The sequence below is a fragment of the Theropithecus gelada genome, chromosome 7a (genome assembly GCF_003255815.1).
Source record: "Theropithecus gelada isolate Dixy chromosome 7a, Tgel_1.0, whole genome shotgun sequence".
NCBI classification, from domain to species: domain Eukaryota; kingdom Metazoa; phylum Chordata; class Mammalia; order Primates; family Cercopithecidae; genus Theropithecus; species Theropithecus gelada.
This window is the reverse complement of record NC_037674.1, coordinates 21682786-21704038: the sequence shown is the minus strand read 5'-3', so window position 1 is coordinate 21704038 and position 21253 is coordinate 21682786. Positions and strand designations below refer to the sequence as shown.

Below are 21253 nucleotides of genomic sequence, written 5' to 3'. Positions count from 1 at the left end.
TGATTTAACCCAATAAAATCACTGTCCTAAATTACCATATACTATGTGGCTTTTCTACCAAAAAGTTCTAAGGTGCATGGGACAAGTGTGAAGAAGCAGTCTTATGTACAGCATATTGTCCCAGACCTCTCAGCCCAATTCGCCCCCAAATTCAGTACTTCACTCTGATGAAGTATACTGAATCCAATATATTGACATCCTCCTTTTAAAAATCCCCATAACTTAATATCAATAAGCACATATGATGAGTTATGAGATAGCTATCTAGCAATTCCAAGGCCATGTTCTTATAGCAAGCTATGCGTATTTCTGATACTGATACTCTTGTGTTTTGCATGCTTGACCTTGTGCAGTAACTCTTTTACACAAGGTCAAACACCTCACTATGTTGTTTCAAAAGAAGAATCCATGAGACAAATCGGGCAAAAATTTGTTGGAGGAAACAAACAGAAGCAAAGTCTGAGAATGGTCTGAATGGAGGAGTCATGGTTGGAGTCAGAGAGCAATGAGAAAACCCAGAGATCATGAAAGGGACTGTGCCTACCCTGATCTAAATAAAAAGAGGTTTCCTGACTTTTAAGAAAATCTGCATTTTTAGCACCATTATTTTATCCACATAATACTACATCCTAGATTCTTAAGGAGGAATGAACAATACCCCTCTCCCAATTTTCCTACCTGTATAACTCACCAACTTGACCTTATTACATAATATACATCAAGGTATTATTTTTTTCAAACAGTAAATTATTGATCCAGTGATCAAAAGAAGTTCCTAAAAGAGTTTAACATTCGCCCAAGGAGTAACTTGTTATACTGGAGAACCGTGGAAGAACATTCTAAATCAGTGTGACTTACAGAAATACATATTTTGTATATTACATGAGCTGAAAGCACCACGCTGGCAATTCGCAGAAGCTGTCTTTATAAACAAAGTGAAGTGTCTCCAATCAATTCCTGCTAATGCACAGTAATAAGAAGCAAATCACTCAATCACCAGCACAGAAAAACAGAGTACAATGGTCCATATTCAATAGCCCCAAAACAAATTATAAAGGGCTAAGTAGGGTGGAGTGAAGCTCAGTATTGGGAGGTTTGTTTTTCATGAGCAGATGGTTTCATCATTAGTTGGGGTGCCAACTAAAACTTTCGGGGCCGGGAGGCAGAGATCATTTCCTGTCCACCCACTGTTCTATTCTGCAATTCCATCCATTTCAGGAACCTCTCCTAGCAAGCTGTGAGCCTTTCTTCTCCTGATGCATCCTAGAGTTGATAACAAATTGCAGCTCTTTCATAACCCATAATGTCTTTTCAATGACCAAAGCAAATCCATACTCATGTAAGTGTGCCTTTTCCTAGGTGGATGCTGAAGGAAGTTACACACAGTTACTTATACCATAGTCTCACCTACAGAGTTAGAAGTTGCCATTAATTATCTCCTCAGACTGCTCCAAACTCAACAATCTCAATAAGTTCTGTTTCCCAGTCAACCCTCTAAATTGCTTTTGTTGTTGTTGTTTTATCTCATTTCCTCTGGATCCCGTCCAAATTCTCTATTTCTTAGATCAATAATAGGGTTAAAATGAGTCTCATGCCAATAGCAGTCAAGACTAAAGCAACATGAACTATGCTGGAGGAATCACTTCATATTTCCAAAGCCTGCCTTTTAGAGATTGGATTGAATGGCGGACATGTGGTATTGACTGTTACCTCATATTTTAGGCCTTATACAACCATGTTTATATAAAACTTGACTGAAAGAATCCCATAAGCTTGCATTCAAGTTCTATTTGCCTACCCCAAAATGTTTTTTTAAATTCTTCCTTAATGAATTATACTTTACATGTCAATTGCAATATCAAGCTTAATAATTTATTCAATTTCTAAGGATATTTAAATTTTAATTAATTTGTGTGGGGTCCTACCCTAAGTTGGTATTATGCACACTAAGGAATATGTATGTCTTATTTATACATATACCTAGTTGTATAAAATATGATAACCCATTTTTAAAAAACTAAGAGTAGCCAAAAAATCAGACTCATGGAATCTTATAGGTGGAAGAACGGTACGTCATACTGTATTCTTTCAGAGACTTCAGTCTAGTTGCCTTAGTTTTCAAACAGGGAAGACAGGAAGACAGTAAGCTCTGTGATTTTAGAGCATATAATTCAGCCCACCTTGACACAGATACTATAATAAGAAAATAATTAAAAATGCAATCAAAGATTACTCAAATTGTGCATTAAATGTATTCATCACATAATTACAAAGGAAAAAATTATAAATCCCCTAACTAAAATTTCCAACTGGAGTCAGCTACTTTTTTTAACTTAACAGAAGGAAATCTTCCATATGCAAATATTCAGTGGATTGAATATTGTGTATCATATGGACTACAGTGGAAAAATCTGAAAGTACGACCTCAGATGATCAAAGTTGACATCAATAGTGATAGGTCATGTTGATAGCATGTACACTTGATGTGATGAAAATGTCACTTTACCTGTTTGGTCTTCTTCCCCAAAACCCATAACCTCAGTCTCCTCATGAGAAAAACATTATGCAAATCACACTTAGGAGGCATTCTTCAAAATATCTGACCATTAATCCTCAAAACTGTCAAGGTCATCAAAAACAAGAAAAATTTAAGAAACTGTCACAGCCAAGAGGGGCCTAAAAAGATATGATCACTAAATGTAATTTGGTATTTTGGATGAGTCAGAACAGAGAAAAAAAATTAAGAAAAAAATAAGACAGTGTGAACATAGTATAGACTTTAACAATAGTGTATCAATATTGGTTTCATCAGCTTTAATATGTACCATGATAATGCAATATGTTAATAAGGGAAATTGGGTGTAGGGTATATTGAAAGTCTCAGTACTATCTTCACAACTATTCTATAAATCTAAATATATTCTAAAATGAAAAGTCTATTTAAATATTAAACATGTGCACACATGTGCATTTGCGCACGCACACACAGACCCTGCACACACAGTGCATTTCACCACTACTACGGATTGACATAAGCACCTCTCCTCAACAACAAACCCTGAAATAAGAATGTTGTTTTATTCATCTTTGTATCTCCTACAAATATTTAGGCCATGCCTATTACTTACTACTTATAGAATAAACGTCCATGGAATTGAAAGAGATGATGATCTAATATCCAGGGTCAAGCTGACTGCACAGTAAGAAAACAAAAGTTTCTATTAAGATGCACTTTTCCCACTCCTGGCAATTACTGCAGAATTTATTCTTATCTTGAGAGAAAGACCCATAATGGTGGATTGAAATTGGGGAAAAAAAAGAAGAAAGAGTGAACACAGGGTAGCAGCCATGCCACTAACAAATGCAACATATAGGAATCTGTCTCCTAACTTACAAAATTACCTTAAACTCCATCACTTAGTGCCTCAAAGTCAAAAGGAGAAAAACATCTTAAAGAAGACAACACATATACTTACATTTGAAGGTTGTTCTGAGGATTAGGTGAAAAAAATATGTTTACGCCCTTTGAAAATCACACAATCAAATAGCAGTTCCTAAATTTCCCCAGAGGTGGAGCACCTGAAAGTCATAGTGGTCCTTGGAGACCAAAATGAATACTGATGTATTGAATTGCATTAGAGGAACCATTTTAAGGGTAGAAAATATAACAATGTGATGCAGAATGAGATTATAACCATTAGTGAACGCACGTGCACGCACACACACATACACACAAATTAAATTTAGTTCAATTGTCTCCTAGTAATTTTTGCCATTATTATGCATCTGCTATTTTGTTATCCTGTTTTCCTGTATCCTCTTGTTAATTGTGTGTCTTCCTCACTAAACTATTACCAAGTACCCATGTCTTGTTAATTCTTTTATCTTGAGAATAGATTTTGGCACATAATAGACATTTATTCAACAAATATTCCTGGAGCACTTATTGGAAATCATGAGATCTAGCAAACGAAAGATTAAGATCCCCATTCTTAAAGTACTTACATTCTAATTCTAGCAGGCTAAAAGGCTAGAAGGTGATAGATGCAATGGAGAAAAGCAGAGCAGGATAAGGGGGGATGGGAGTTAGAAACAGGTTGTGGAATTAAGCAGAGCGATTACACTGTCAATGTGAGGTTTCAGCAAAAACTTGAAAAACTAATGATTTCAACAAAGCACATATCTGGGTGCTAAACATTCCAGGCAGAAGAATAAGGCACTATCTAGATGCAAGCTTGCCTGTCATGTCAAAAAGCATCCAGGAAGCCAAGGTGCCTGGGGCACTGTGAGTGCAAGGAAGGGGAGTAGGCAAGGCCAGGATGGTCAGGCCAGGCAGGGCCTTGTAAGTCGTGATAAAGACTTGTGCTTCCCTCCACAGTGAAATGGGGAGCCACTGCAGAGTTTCGAGCAAGAGCCACATCATCTGAGCTACGTTTTTACAGGCTCACTCTGGCTGCCATGTGGCCACTATGTGGTGGCAAACACAGAAGCAGTAAAGAGACCTGTTCAGGTTGGTTGCCATAATCTGGTGGCTCAGACCAAGGTAGTAGGTGTGGCCATGATGAAAATTAGCTGGATGATAAATATATCAAAGTAGAACCAAAAAATTTTAAGACAGATTCAACAAATACTTTAAATGGATAAATATTGGCCAATATTCATTAGCAGGCAAGCATCATCAAGTACCAAAGGCTTAATAACCATTTATGGGGAAAAAAAAAAAAAAACTTCAAACAAAAACCACATTTGTTAAATTAGCATGATATGTATTAAATTATGTTGACAATGACTTAACTATTTGATTTCAGCCTCAGAACATTGACACCCAGCTTACTGACTTAGGGTTTTGGGCGGGGAGAGAGTTTGATAACCACTAAGCCACATATATGTGTGAATGTTGATACTGATACCGAAACTGATTTATGACAGGGGCTGTGAGGGGGTATCTCACCTGTTCAAAGAAATATCATTATCTGATTTCAGCCTTACGTTGGAGAGGAAGTCGGAGCCAGCCAGGTGGAAAGGATTACTGTACTAAGCCCTGGAGGTGGCTCTGCTTAGTAATTGATACCATTTTCTGGCACTAGTTATTTTTATAAAGATATTAGCAAAGCAACAGCAAAATTAAAGTGCTTCATAATCCTTAGCACTCATCATCAACTTCTGAAATATGATTGCATGTTAGCTTTTACTGTTACTGTACAAAAGCACTTACTTGAAGGTAGGGAGGACAAACTCTGTTAATAGTAGTAAAGGGGAGAACTATTGCCTCTTTCCAGGCTGTGGCATCCCTTCTCCCAAAGCAACAGGAGTTACAGAGATCTCCTGAATCTCCTTTTTGCTGAACTTGGCAAGAAACTGGTAGGTATCTTCCAGGGTGTGTGAGCAAAATATGTCCCTAGAAAGGTTAACAAATGGGTGACAGGTGACTGCTGTATTCCTTCCTCATTCTTCTCCTTTTACATATTTCTTCCCCCTGCTTCCAGTGGCCTCCCAGGGATCCAAGCCTGCTCATAGGAAATTAAATGAGGTTAGTGATTAACATTTCAAAGTGAATTTAAGTCACCGCTTGCCCTCCATCTGGGGAACGCACATTACAAGCTTAATTTGTGGAAGAGCAGACTTTGTATCCCTCTTAGCCATCAGGGCAGGGTGCTATTTTATTTACTCAGGGGATCTGGGGAGCACAGCATGTTTCCTCAGCAGAGAGGAGGAGGATTTTGCTAGTTGAAGCATGTCCACGCTCCCCAGATCAGCTGCCTAGCAGTAGCATCCTTCCCTGCCTCATTCCAGGTCATGCTGTGAATATGAGGACACCAGTCTCATGACAGAGCTAAATCAGAAATCCAGAGACCAGTAATGCTTGCTGAACCCCTAATTTTTTCTTTATAAAATAGTATCCCTCTATAGACACCCTGCCTCACAGGGCCTTTTTGAAGACAAATGAAATAATGTCATCTCTTCAATGCAAGCCTGTCCCCCAACAACTCAATGAAAGGTGCCATGTACAATGACGAAGTTCTCTTTCCAGCTGAATTTAGAAACCGCAGAGTACAGTGCTGCCTATGTTCATTCACAGTGGCATCTAATTTTGCATAGGAAAGTAAGGCCTAGGCATTTGCATTTTTCTTCCTGGTTCCACTCTCCTGGCCAAGAAACACATGAAGAAGGGTCTTCACTGGCCCAGAGCCCCTGATAGGATTCCATTCATGCCCGCCACTCACTGACAGAGAAAGCCCCCCACCAGAAGGCTCCGCTCTCATAAAGAGCTCTGCCTGATTCAGGAAGACGTGGCTTTTTGTTCAGTACCATAGGACCTTGTGTGACACTCCACGGCCTGGGCTAGGGGCTGTCACAGCAGTCTTTCACAATTCAAAGAGCAAAAGAGAATAGCCTGCCTTTGAGCGTCCGAGATGTGGGAGAGGCAGGAATCAAATCATGAATAAATAAATAAAAACACCAACAGCTGTGATATTTAAAACAGACAATCACTATAACAGCAAATGACAACCCTGCAGCCTACAGAATCTGCTAATAAACTGTCTGCTGTGAATGTTATTAAAGATAAACTTATGAGCCATGATTATTCAACCATTAAACCTAAGTGGAAATCAAAGCAAGATGTGTGTCAGATGATGTTTTTGGTGCCACATAGCCCAGGAAATTTACTCATCAAATCTGAATCCTGATCTCTCTGTCCTCCAAGGATTGGTCCCTTGAATTTCTGGCACTGTGTGCAGAAGCTGTCTTCTCTTTTTTCCTTTAATTATCATTTTAGTTTTGAATGTGTGGCTTATTTCCAATAAGTTGTTGTGATAAGCACATCTTATTATCCATGGAATAAAGGGAGTGCCATTCAGTTCAGCAGGGGCATATCTACAAGAAGGAAAGAAAAGACGACTTTCCCCACAGCCAACCTGCTGACCAGACAACTTTCAGCCCTGAGGGACCGATGCTCAACAAGCTCTCAAAAGTCTAGATTGTGAGGAGCTTTGTCAATATATTAGCTAACTTAACTGAACCAGAATTTAATTTCAATTCAGCAGTCATTATATTCACACTTCACTTTAATCTCAAGCTCTACTGTTAATAGTACAGTTGGCAACACAGTTAGTAAGAAGAGCGGGCCTGATACGGTGATTCATGCCTATAATCCTAGCACTTTGGAAAGCCAAAGTGGGAGAATCTCTTGAGACCAGGAGTTCAAGACCAGCATGGGCAACATAGCAAGACCCCAATCTCTACAAAAAAGTAAAAAAAAAAAAAAAAAAAAAATTGTAGCTGTAGTCCCAGCTCTTCAGGAGGCTGAGGTAGGAAGATTACTTGAGCCCAGGACTGAATTCCAGGCTGCAGTGAGCCATGATTACAACGCTGCAGTCCAGCCTGGGTGACAGAGAAAGACCCTGTCTCAAAGGAAAAAAAAAAATAGGAAGAGTGGCATATTATGGCAGAAACAAAATTATACAATAAAAGATTCCTATATGAGTATTCTACTTTGAAGACATAAAAGGATGACTTAAATCCAAAATAATCTTCAGTTAATATCCTCAAGAATATAATGATATGCAGGATGCAGAACATAGTGAAGTTAGAGCTACTCAATCTGGTAGTTTTTAAGGAATGACCTTCAAATGTCTGCTTGGTGTTAATATTTCCCAGGCATTTTGAATTAGGAATTTGAAATAACCTTCAATAATGAAGGTGACAGTCTTTTTTTTAAAAATAAGAAATACAACATTAACTGGTGAATATGTACAACCTATACTGGTAAGATGTTAAGGGGATAAAGAATGTGTGTAAGAGGTTGGCAGGGATCAAGAATGAATAAGATACCTTTCTGTCATCCTGCATTTATTGTTTTGGTGTTTGGTTTTTAGTTGATTTTTATCTCCTTTCTACCTTGCCCACTTTAACATCTCTGTGTGATGTAGAAGAGATTTGCTAAGGTTGGGTGTCTCCTCCTCTGCATTCTCATGTATGTAATAAATGTACCTGCCAGGATACATATTACATACTTGACAGACTTTGAAAGAATACATGGACTAAGTACTTGGATGCTGGCCTAAATCTCAAATTATTCCATGTTACGCCATAATTGGGAAAAATAAATAAATGTGGTATTTATAGCACAAATGAAGAGGAAGAGACCAAGCAACAGCTGTGTACAAGTAACAAGTACCATGGTAGTGTGAACAAGTACCATGTCCAGGTAGGAAAGAAGCCCACATAAAGCCCAGACTGGGCATTCAGAACATTGATGTTGGAACTACAGGGTGACACAGAAACTATACAGAGTGACATTGGCCCTGGATCTAGGAGGCCTTCAAGAAATTAAGGCAGTAATTCTCACACGTGGCTTGATATCAGAAAGACCTGAAAAGATTTTGTTGATTACTGTAAATAAGGTAGTAATAGCCCCTAGACATAATGCAAAGGTTTGGATTGATAGTTTATTTTCTATTAAAGGGTAGAAGTGGATGAGCAGGAAAACTCCTGCTACAGCTATAGTGCTGGAGTGGAGTAGATCTGAGACTGGGGTTGGGTCTTCTATGGCTGATGGAAGTCAGGGATGGAGGCTGAATTGAGCTGACTTTCCTGCTGCTGGTAAGAGAAGGCTAATTAATGGAAGGGAGTTGAGGGTTTTTTTTTCCTTAAATTCAAACTCCCAAATCACCTCCCCAACCAGGTAAATAATATGGGAGTGCCCTAATAAATCTGTTTTTATATTTGAGAATAACTGCTAAACAAGCAATATAGCCTCCGCTCGACTGTCATCTACTCTGGGAGCTGCTTTGTGAGGGTAATGAAGTCCCTTGGAGTAGCCTTGTTACCATTATTTCTGCAAAAACAAGGTTAGCCTAACACCCACCTAGTAACATAACTAAAAGAATATGCAGAATGAAAGAACTCGGTGATATGCTCCATCTCTGAATATCATAAAATGAAAGTGGAGCCAAAATAAACCTCTTTAGTTTCAATGCATAAATGCTACAATATGGTTGAGGAAATAACGAAGAGCTTTTCTTTTATACACTGGGTATCCTTGTAATGAAAGTTGACTTGAAAGAACTAGAGCTATATGCTGCATCTAAAGAGACTCTCCTGCTCCCAAGGATCCAGCAAGCAATCTGAAATGTTTTCATTTCACGACTTGAGAGTAGAGTGTGCCCTGGTCTTATGACAGATGTGTTTCTTAAAATTTGTGCAAACTTGGAATCTTTTCATTAGTTGAAATGGGATTGCTATCTAAAGAAGCATAAAATAGCTTATTTTTTGAATTAAAAAAATATTTAGAGATCCTAAAACCACCTCCAAATGTGTCTGTTTTAATGGATTTTTGCACTGTAGAACTGCATAATGGCTATCATGTTATTATATGGGCTTGGATGTTATGCTATTCTCAAACACAAAATCAAATGTAACAAAAGTCTGCTGCAACCTAGAAATTATTTAAAAATGGTTTGCACTGAAATTTTGGAAATAAGAATACATCTGATTTATGAGAAAGCCAAGTTGCTAAAAATGTAATTTAACAATTGCTATTATGTGCTGAAATCAATAATTTTTAATGTGGACACATTAACATTTTGAAAATGAAAATATATTTTATAATATTTATAACAAATATTTAAATATTTATATTTATACAAATATTTATAACAAATATTTATATAAATATTTATAACAAATATTTATATAAATATAACAAATTTGGCCAGGCGCGGTGGCTCAAGCCTGTAATCCCAGCACTTTGGGAGGCCGAGACGGGCGGATCATGAGGTCAGGAGATCGAGACCATCCTGGCTAATACGGTGAAACCCCGTCTCTACTAAAAAATACAAAAAACTAGCCAGGCGAAGTGGCGGGTGCCTGTAGTCCCAGCTACTCGGGAGGCTGAGGTAGGAGAATGGCGTGAACCCGAGAGGAGGAGCTTGCAGTGAGCTGAGATCCCGCCACTGCACTCCAGCCTGGGTGACAGAGCAAGACTCCGTCTCAAAATATATATAACAAATTTATAACAAATTTTCAGGAATATGTTTCTCATAAAAATTGCATTTATATGAAAGTAACTTAATTGTATCCTGCTCACTAGTGAGTTTTTTTAAAAAAAATCATATATAATAAACTGCAATGAAGCAAATATCTCCAATATCATTGTTCCTATTTTACAGGTAGAGGAAGTAACTTAAGGGAACTTAAGAGTTCTAAGATTACACACAAAGTCAATAATGGAGGTAGAAATTCATTTCACATTTTCTGGCTCCCAAGTCATTTCCATCAGACCGTGGATGCAAAGAAACTGCTTGCAAATGTTAATGAAGTATTTATTTTTGCTTCATACAAAGTAGAGCCAAAAATGTCATTTCATAGGTCCCAGAAGTGAATTCTCAGCTAAAAATAGAATTACCATGAATTTTGTCCAAAATTTAGAGTATATTTAGTTCAAAAAGTCAGCAATAATGTCCTCTTTGCCTACAGTAGCGTAAGAAAAAAATAAGTTTCCTAACAAAGTTCTCCTTTGCTTTGAGCACATCACAAGTCAATTGGCCACTGGGTGAAAGGAAAGAAGAAACACATCGCCTGAGGTGACTGTTTGCACAAAAAGCATTACAATAAAGAAGCAATTATAGCATGTGTATTCATCCGTAAAAACAACTATAAAGAACTGCCTGAGGCCGGATGCGGTGGCTCACACCTGTAATCCCGCACTTTGTGAGGCTGAAGTGGGCGGCTCATTTGAAATCAGGAGTTCAAAACCAGCCTGGCCTACATGGTGAAACCCCATCTCTATTAAAAACACAAAATTTAGCTGGGTGTGATGGCATGCACCTATAATCACAGCTACTCAGGAGGCTGAGGCATGAGAATTGCTTGAACCGAGGAGGCAGAGGTTGCAGTGAGCAGAGATTGTGCCACTGCACTCCAGCCTGGGTGACAGAGACTCCGTCTCAACAAAAACTGCCCGACACGAGGTAATTTATAAAGGAAAACGTTTCAATTGACCACAGTTCAACCTGGCTGTGGAGGCCTCAGGAAACTTACAATTATGGCAGAAGGTAAAGGAGAAGCAAGGCACCTTCCTCACGAGGTGGCAGGAAGAAGAATGAATGCAGGAAGAACTACCAAACACTTGTAAAACCATCAGATCTCGTAAGAATTCACTCACTTTCATGAGAAGAGCATGGGAAAAACCACCCCTATGATTCAATTACCTCCACCTGGTCTACTCCCTTGACCAGGGGATTATGGGGATTACAATTCAAGATGAGATTTGGGTGGGGACACAAAGCCTAACTCTCGATCAGCGTGTTTGTAGGAATCCCTCATCTTAACATCATAGGTGAACAAGATGGGTGTCAGATTGTTCTTACTGAGTAATGGGTTGGGTGGAGTGGAGAGGCAGGCAGGAAAAAATTAAGACCTGCACCAGAGCCTACCACCTTGCCGGAGGTATTTTGTACATGGTTTAGGGAACATGCTTATTCTCTACTTCTTAGGTTTCCTTTTATACAAGAGACTATGTGTTAGTATTACAATCCTGGTCTCCCTCCAATCCTCCACTTTACTCTTGGTGATTTTGGAAGGAGAAACAGGACAGGCATAGCTGGAGCCTTCCTCTCCTCTTCATCTTCTGAGTGGGACTGCCACAGAGATGATGGGCTCCTAATTGTGTTTGACCATGTCTAAGCCTGTCCACTGAGAGGTCCTATCCCCTCACTGGAGATATCTTAGTTTGATTCTCTGAGAACCAAATGCTAAAAGAGAGATTATTAGCCTTTGGGATTTTAATAGGGGTCTTCTTTCCTAATTGGAGACAAGGCCAAATTTCTTATGTCAATTTCTAAGGCCACGTAAGTTACATACAAGAAATTAATCCATCCATGTTTCTCATAAACTTTCACTTGGAAAATAGTATACTTAATCTAAAACTTATGAAAGAATTTGGTAAAGGCTAAGTATGTGCTTAAACAGGTATGGTGACCATTAAATATATAATCACATCTGTAGAGCCACAACAGTTCATCCATGGTGCTGGAAGAGCTAGATAAAAATCCATCTAGCTGGAACAGCTAGATAAAAGCATGTCAACGAGTAAGTTGGACCTGATCTCACAAGAAAACTTAAGTGGAAATGGATCATAGACCTAAATTTAAGATCTACAACTTATAAAAAGTCTCATAAGAAAACATAAGAGTAATCTTTATAGCCTTAGGTTAGGCAACGGGTTCTTAGATGCGACACCAAAAGCACAAGTGACAAAGAAGAAATAAATAAATGTTCTTGGCAGCACCATTTATAATGGTCAAAAAGTAAAACCCAAAGGCCTATCAACAAATGAACGAATAAAATGTAGTATACTGATTCAACGAAATATTATTTAACCATAAAAAGGAATGCAATACAGATACATGCTATAACATGAACGAACCTTAAAAACATTATGTTAAGAAGCCAGACACAAATGGCCATATATCATATAATTCTACATAATTCTTATATATATTCTATATTTAATATAATTCCATCATGTATTCTATTATATGAAATGTCCAGAATAGGCAAAGGCATAGAGACAATACAGATTAGCAGTTTCCATGAATTGGTGGCACTAAGAATGGATATGTGATAGCCTATAGATATGAAATTTCTTTTGGATGTGATTAAAAACATTCTAAAATGAGATAATGGTTAGGGTACAACTCTGTAAATGTGCAAAAAACTGAATTATGCAACTTAAAAAGGTGAATTTTTATGGTACATGAATTATATAATATTTCAATAAATCTGTTATAAAAAAACTGCATTCATAAGTATTTGTAAAGGGTGTCACTGAAACAACATGTGAAGGTTTGTTGCAGGGATATATTGCATGATCCTGAGGTTTGGGGGTCTATTGAACCTGTCACCCAAATAGTGAAGATGGTACTCAATAGGGAGTTTTTCAGCCCTTCTCCTCTCACTCTCTCCTTCCTTTTAGAGTCCCTACTGCCTATTGTTGCCATTTTTATGTCTGTGTGTACCCAATTTTTAGCACCATAAGTGAGAACATGTGGTATTTTGTTTTCTATTTCTGTGTTAATTCACTCAGAATAATGGCCTCCAGCTGCATCCATGTTGCTGCAAACGACATGCTTTCATTCCTTTTTATGGTTGCATAGTATTCCATGACGTATATGTAGCAAATTTTCTTTACCCAATCCACTGTTGATGGAACCTAGGTTGATTCCATGACCTTGCTATTGTGAATAGTGTTGTAATAAACATGCAAGTGCAGGTTTCTTTTTGGTAGAATGATTTATTTTTCTTTGGGTGTATTACCCAGTAATGCAATTGCTGGGTCAAATGGTAATTCTATTTTTCGTTCTTTGAGGAATCTCCAAACTGCTTTCCACAGGGGCTGAATTAATGTACAATCTCACCAACAATATATAAGTGTTCCCTTTTCTCCACAATATCATGAAAAAAAATCGGCTTTAAAAAAAATTTAATAATAACCATTCTGACTGGTATAAGATGGTATCTCACTGTGGTTTTAATTTGCATTTCTCTGATGATTAGTGATGTTGAGTATTTTTTTTAATATCTCTTGGCTTTGTGTATATCTTCTTTTGAAAAGTGTTTGCCTTTTTTTTTTTTTTTTTTTTTTTTTAAGAGAGACGGAGTCTCGCTATATTGCCCAGGCTGGTCTTGAACTCCTCAGCTCAAGTGATCCTACTGCCTTGGCCTCCCAAAGTTAATGGCGTTATTTGTATTTTGTTTGATCAATTGTTTAAGTTCATTGTCGATTCCGGATATTAGACCTTTGTCAGATGGTTTGTAAATATTTTCCCACATTCTGTAAGTTGTCTGTTTATTCTGTCGATATTTTCTTTTGCTGTGTAGAAGCTCTTTAGTTTAATTGGGTTCTAATTGTCAATTTTTGTTTTTGTTGTATTTGTTTTTGAGGACTTAATCATAAATTCTTTGCCTAGGCTGATGTCCAGAAGAGCATTGCCTAGGTTTTCTTCCAGGATTTTTAGTTTGAGATCTTACATTTAAGTCTTTAAACCATCTTGAGTTAATTTTTTGTTATGTGGTGACAGGTAGGGGTTGAATTTCATTCTTCTGCATATGGCTAGCCAGGTTTCCTAGCACCATTTTTTAAATAGAGTGTTCTTTCCTCATTGTTTATTTTTGTAGACTTTGTCAAATATCAGTTGGTTGTAGGTGTGAAGCTTTATTTTGGGGTTCTCTGTTTTGTTCCAAAATCAGCATACAAAAAGCAGTAGCCTTTCAATACTCAAATAAAATTCAACCTGAGAACCAAATCAAAAATGTAATTTCATTTACAACAGCTACAAAATAAACAAAATTACACCTAACCAAAGAGGTAAAAGATCTCTACAAGGGAAACTACAAAACACTGCTGAAAGCAATCACAGATGACACACACAAAAAATGGAAACACATTCCATGATCATGGATTGGAAGAATCAATATTATTAAAATCTCAATACTGCCCAAAGCAATCTACAGATTCAACATAATTTATATCAAATTACTAATGTCATTTTTCATAGAATTAGAAAAAACTATTATAAAATTCATATGGAAGAAAAATGGAGCACAAATAGCCAAAGCAATCCTAAACAAAAACAACAAAGCCAAAGACATCACATTTCCCCACTTCAAACTATATTACAAGACTATAATAACCAAAACAGCACAGACCAATGAAGCAACTGTTGAATAGGGCATAAATAAGCAAGGAAAGAAATAATTCACCTGAATGCATTTAAGAATACTAATAACACATGGAAACCTGATCATACATATCTCCCAGCTTTTTGGTAGAAGCTCTGACACCTGAACCATTTGTACTCAAAAGCGACTTTGAGAGTCTCTGTTTTAGGGCAAATTGCATGATAAAACAAGTATGTTTTACATGAAAAGCATACAAAAGCCTTACTCTGTCATTCAATGTCTTACCCTGTTAAGTCAATCTACCCAAGCTTATCTACCGATTTCCCCATTTTAATATTCTTTGTTTAGAACTGTATGCCTCAGTATTTCCCATTTATCTCATTATTTACCACCTGTTTAGTTTTTCTTATGCTGTTACAGTCCCTGAAACACCCTATCTTATGGGTCACTTCTACTTATCTTTCAAAGCCCTTCTTAAATGCCATCATCTCTATGGAGCTATTGCTCATTTTCTTAAATTAAATGTGTTTCCCTTCTACTTTGCTTCAGTTTACTCTGTTTCATATTAATTATTTGTATATTTATAATATTTTATCTTTTTCTAGAAATATCTCAGTGGTTGTCCAATGAGTGAGTCAGTGAGGATGGAGATTGCCCTTTATGGCATTTGGAGCATTCAAACTTGCTAAGGAAGGCATATAAATGTTTGTTGATTACACTGGACTATCTGCAGATTTACAGTTTTTCATCTTCATTTACATGTGTGGAGATGGAACATTATTTTTAATTATTTGACATTTTAAAAAATCAGTACTTTAACCTATTGTCTCTTCATATTGAAGTTACTAAACAGGGACATCATGTATATTTATATTATATATAAATATATTAAATTTATATTTATGAAAATATAAATTTTCATAAATTTGTATTTATGAAATTTTAGGGTGGAAGATAAAACATGTTTCCTACTATAGCAGCATTCAATTTATTCATATACATTTAGAAATGAAATTTTCATGAAATTGCACTGCATGTATTGATATATGGTAAGAGAACTATTTAATTGGAACAATTTGACCCTAAGCTACCCTTTTATTGAAGAGTTATCCTCAAAATCATTGTACCATATTAAGCATAGAACCACAATTATCACTTATCACCTAAGTTGACTGGCAAACCTTTGAATTGAAAGGTAAGTCCACTAAGCTGCCTGCCCATGACCTGTCTTTATATCCCATTTGCCACATATTTCTTCATAGAATGTCATGTCTCTGAGAGCAGGGGCGGCACCTTCCATTTCTCTATGCCAGTTTTATTATGCTTCCATGTGTGCAGAACACCAGTTTTTGCTGACTTTCATTTTATAAAAAGAAACAAATTACCCATTAAAAGGAAAACCCTGCTTTTCAAAAGGTTGAATAATATAGATTTTTTTAAATTTTAAATAAAAATCCAGCTGGTTAAACTGAAGCCATTGAAAAGAAGCTTAATTGAGGAATATTTTTTGGCTCTAAGCCCATCATCTTTTCATTTGATTGTAAATTGGATACAATTTTATTCACTTCAAGCTCTTGTCTTTCAGTATTTTATTCCACTGAGACCAGTAAAGAAGTGTTAATAGTCATGTTGAGCTCAGTTAGACTACTTCCTTCACTTAAATTACCCATTTTGGTTGTATTATTGCCAGCCAGCATTTTGCTTGTTGACATTTTTATTGAATGACTGTGCAAGAAATGTTGATACCTTCATATATTGTTTTGACCCTTCACTAATCTCTTTTTATCTGTCATTTTCTTCACCTGAAATATGCTCTTCTTCCCCCATGCTTTTATCATCCATCCATGAAAGCATGCCCTTTTATTCTCCTATAAAATTATGTCAACTTGTGTCCTTTAAGAATCTTTCCAGAGGATGTAACCTCTTATCTTTAAGGTAATATAAGTCAAGCAGATGCTGTGATCCCTTGATGGAAGAGAGTTTTATCTTCTTTCTTTGTCAAACATTGTTTTGTTTCTCAAAGGGAGTGGAAGACAAAATTGTTGAGGTGTGGAAATGTTCAAAAGCAATAAATAATTGCTTGTAGAAAAACCTGCATTTTCTAAGCTTTATGCTTCGTCAATTTAAAGCATTTGCTAAGGAAAGCAGCTGTTAAGTAATATCAACAATTGAGACCTGTTTTTCATGCCCACATTCTTTTCCCTCCAATTTCCAACTTCATTTCTATCTAAGTTTAGGACTTGGAGTCATGCTCACAATTCAACTCCTTTATTGCCCTCATAGAGTCTTTATTCGCATGAAATGTTCAGAATTTAATATATTCTGTCATACACTATATGTAGGCAAACAATGTGGAGAAACAATGATGAACATATTGGAGATACTTTCAATAGGTTGAACAGAAGGGGAATACAGCACAAGAGTGGGCCTGGGTAGAGAGAGGATGTGTTTATCTTGTGGAACCTGGGGTTTCTCTTGGGTATCCAAATGGAGAGATCCGAAAAGCAGATAGACATACAAATTTTTCTCTTAGAAAAAAATAGATCTTGAGAGACATAGAATAATAACAAACATGTATTGATTACTTAGCATATAACAAGTACTATTATAAATATGTCTATTAACTCATTGAATCTGTACAATATCACTGTTAGAAGACACAATTATCTTTGTTTTCAAATTAGGAAACTAATCTGAAACTCAGAAAAGTTTAACAATTTGCTGAATGTCACAGATAGCTAGTGGTCTAGTTGGCATTCCAAGTTAGGCAGTCTCCAGAGTGCACACTATATTGTGCATTTTCTCTGTTTCACATAAGAATTATTATGTAAGCACAGAGGATAGTTGACATTTTTGCAATGAATGTGATCACTGGAATAGTGAAAAAGTGTATGTCAGACAGAAACTAAAGAACACCCAACCTACTGATCGTTCCCTGTAGTCTTTAGTTTTACTTTCCATTCTGGCAGCTCCTGGTCATTGATGTCTGCTCTCCAGCACCATCCAACTTGGCAGCTTTTCCTTGTACAAGTACCTTACAAACAAATCCAGGAACTATCTCCAAGCCTGCTTTTGAGAACCTGAATGGACTTGAATTTGCACTCTAAACCACATAAAATAACCTTTATGATAAAACTTTAAGTTGACTATTAATGGAACTTTCTTCCCCTTCCTACTTTCCATTATATAGCCTTTTCCGAACACACAAAAACAATGAATGTGATCAAGGTCAGATATCTCTCTCTAAACTATCTCATTTCTTTTCTTGAGATGCTTTCCCCCACTTTCATCTTCCTATGCACCAAAACACCTCTTGCCTCTCCTGCAAAACATACCCTTCAGATAGCCTTTTTACATACATCCCTACTTAATCTACTTCCATCTTGCTCTCATTATAAATCACTATGATTGCTCAATACACATAACCATTTCTGTGCAGATGTTGCTGGAAGCAAATGTTTATCTGTTTCTCTAATTTTGTTTACAAAATATCAGAGAATGGTGTACTCTAGTTCATCATTGGTTCAAGTTACTGGAAAAAATAAGTCTATCCTATGCATGAATGGACAATTGTCTAGTATTAAAATTCAAGAATAGTCTCAAACCTAGACTGCAAATAATTTAACCTTCCTTTAATGATTCTGAAAATACTTTAGGGGTTTGCAGAGTTCTAAGGTTATCATTATCATGGTCTTATACATGTATACGAAAGACTTCCAGCCCGTAAGTTATCAGATTAATCAGCTTTTACTGCATTTCTTCAGACTTGCCTCACCTCTTCCATTGTATTGTAAGATCTTTAAGAGTCAGAATTATGCCTATTTATATTGCACTTCACATAGGACTTTGCCCAAATAGGTGCACAATTCATATTTGTGTTGTATGGATTGGAGTTTAAAGTGTATGGCAAGATTCTCATTTTAATTTTTTATCTTCCTCTTTACTATATATGTCAGGACTTAACCTACATTTCCAATCCATAACTGTAAGAAAATACAAGCAGTGTCCACTGTTACTGACTACTGAGTAATACTTCTTTAAGCATACCTCTATTATACATCATACAGCAGAAACTAGCACTTTTCACTAACATGAAATTCTCCTCTATTTACGGTCATATAGGGTGGTTGTATAGTCCTGAGGCAAAATTAAGCATGGCTATACAACTTGCTTGGGCAATGAAATATGTATAGAAGTGCCAAATGTCACCTCCTGTTAGAGTATTTAATTCTGATGCCCTACTCCCCAGCTCTCTGTTCCCTAGCCATGAGGATTCTGAAATTACCTGTTGATGTGGGATTGTTACAAAATTAAAGCAGCTGGAACAAGAAACTAACACATGGAGAATACCTGCCTTCTAGAGACACACACTGAAGGCAGGCAATGCATAAGCAAAAAACTAAAAATTTGTTATGTAAAGCCACTGAGATTTTGGGGTTACTGTGTTATCACTGCATAACTTAGCATAACTTGATATAGTACTTACTTTATAAATGTCTTATGTATCTTTCTTTCCATAAACAGTACATTCCTTCAGGTCAGGGACCAGGTCTGAAGCATTTCTTTATTCTCAATATTATGCAAAGATAGTTTTTTACTAGGCTGTCAAATAGTATTTGTGGAATAAATAAATGAAAAGTAAATAATCTTTATTTCTATAGAAAATGTGATATTATCCATTTGACCATTTCTTTCATTTTATCCTGTCGAATTAGAGTTCAGCCTTAGGAACTGGCAAGTCTACTACACTTTCGTCAGTAAAAAGTTTTTTCTTAAAGCTGTTTATTAAATTTATTCCCAACCATTTTGTACTTATTTTTTTGTTTTATATATTTGTATGTTGTTAAATGTTCTTTTTAAATTTTAATTATTAGACTAAATATTGTAATCAAAAGGCAGATATTGTTAGACTAGTTCAAAAAAGCAAGACCAGCTATATTCTGTCTAGAAGAAATAGACTTTAAGTAGAAGGATACAATAAGTTGAAAATAAAAGGAAGAAAATAAGTGTACAGTCAAAATAAGAATATTGGATTGGTTATATTAATATTGGAAGATTTGAGAAAAGAAAAATGTGTTCAATAAATTGTGCTGGAAGAGACTAAATATCTTTATGGAAAAAACTGAACTTTAATAGTTACCTTATACCATAAACAAAAATTTTCTTAAAATAAAGCTCAATGTGAAACTAACACTCTAATACTTCTAGAATAAAATATAGAAGAAAATCTTTGTGGGATTACAATAGGCAGATTATTCAGATAAAAGCTAAAAAATCATGAATCATAAATTTGATCAAGTGAATTTCATCAAAATTGAAAACTTCTGCTTTTTGAATTCCCTGGTTAAGTAATTGAAAAGTAGAGCAAAATGATGAAAAAATAAATAACAATCTCTATATATAACAATAAGCTGGCATCCAAAATATTCTTTCAACTCAATAATAAGTAGCAAATTAAAAATGAGTAAAATATTTGACCATATACATCACAAAAGATGACACTCAAATGATCAATAAACACAGGAAAATATGTTCAATGTCATTAGGGATAAGGGAAATGAAAATTAAAATCACAATGAATGATCACTGTCAAACTGTTAAAATAGATGAAACTAAAAAGACTGATAATAACAAGTGTTAGTGAAGATATGTAAAAACTGGAAACTACATAAATTTTGATAAACTGAGGAATGAATAAAGAAATTATGATATATTTATACAGTATAATTCTACTCAAAAGAAGAATGAACTTCTAACATACATATAAAAACATGGATAAATCTTTTTTTAAAAATCTTCCTGAGTTCCAGCCCGTTGCTTTACTTTTTGTTTCACCGACATAGTCATTACGCTGAAGAGAAAGTCTCCAGAGAATACAGAGGGCAAAGATGGATCCAAAGTAACTAAACAGGAGCCCACAAGACGGTCTGCCAGATTGTCGGCGAAACCTGCTCCACCAAAACCTGAACCCAAACCAACAAAAACATCTGCTAAGAAAGAACCTGGAGCAAAGATTAGCAGAGGTGCTAAAGGGAAGGAGGAGGAAAACAGGAAGCTGGAAAGGAAGGCACAGAAAACTGAATCTGTAGATAACGAGGGAGAATGAATTGTCATGAAAAATTGGGGTTGATTTTATGTATCTCTTGGGACAACTTTTAAAAGCTATTTTTACCAAGTATTTTGTAAATGCTAATTTTTTAGGACTCTACTAGTTGGCATACAAAAATATATAAGGATGGACATTTTATCGTCTCACAGTCATGCTTTTTGGAAATTTACATCATCCTCAAGTAAAATAAATATCACTTAAATATTGGAAAGCTGTGTGTAAGATTGATTCAGCATTCCATGCACTTGCTTTAAAATTTAGTCCTGTGCATACTGTGGTGTTTTTACTGTGCATATTTGAATTTTTCATGCAGTTTTTCTAGAGCAATAATCAGTGGTGCTTTTGTACCTAGGTTTTATGTGATTTTAATGAAACATGGATAGTTGTGGCCACCTGCTGACTATTTGTGGTTTATTTTTTTTTTTTTTTTTTTTTTTTTTTTTTTTTTTTGAGGAGGTC

At 36.1% G+C, this 21253-nt stretch overlaps 1 protein-coding gene across 1 annotated transcript in view; it reads left to right on the top strand.

Annotated features, from left to right (window-relative positions):
- The window catches only part of LOC112627483, a 131861-nt gene extending 110852 nt beyond the window's left edge, over positions 1 to 21009 (top strand). The window contains exon 2 of the mRNA XM_025389809.1: positions 20490 to 21009. Coding sequence (XP_025245594.1) covers positions 20490 to 20791 — 302 coding nt within the window. The 3' untranslated portion in view covers positions 20792 to 21009. The remainder of the gene's footprint in view (positions 1 to 20489) is intronic.
- The last annotated feature ends 244 nt before the right edge of the window (positions 21010 to 21253 follow it).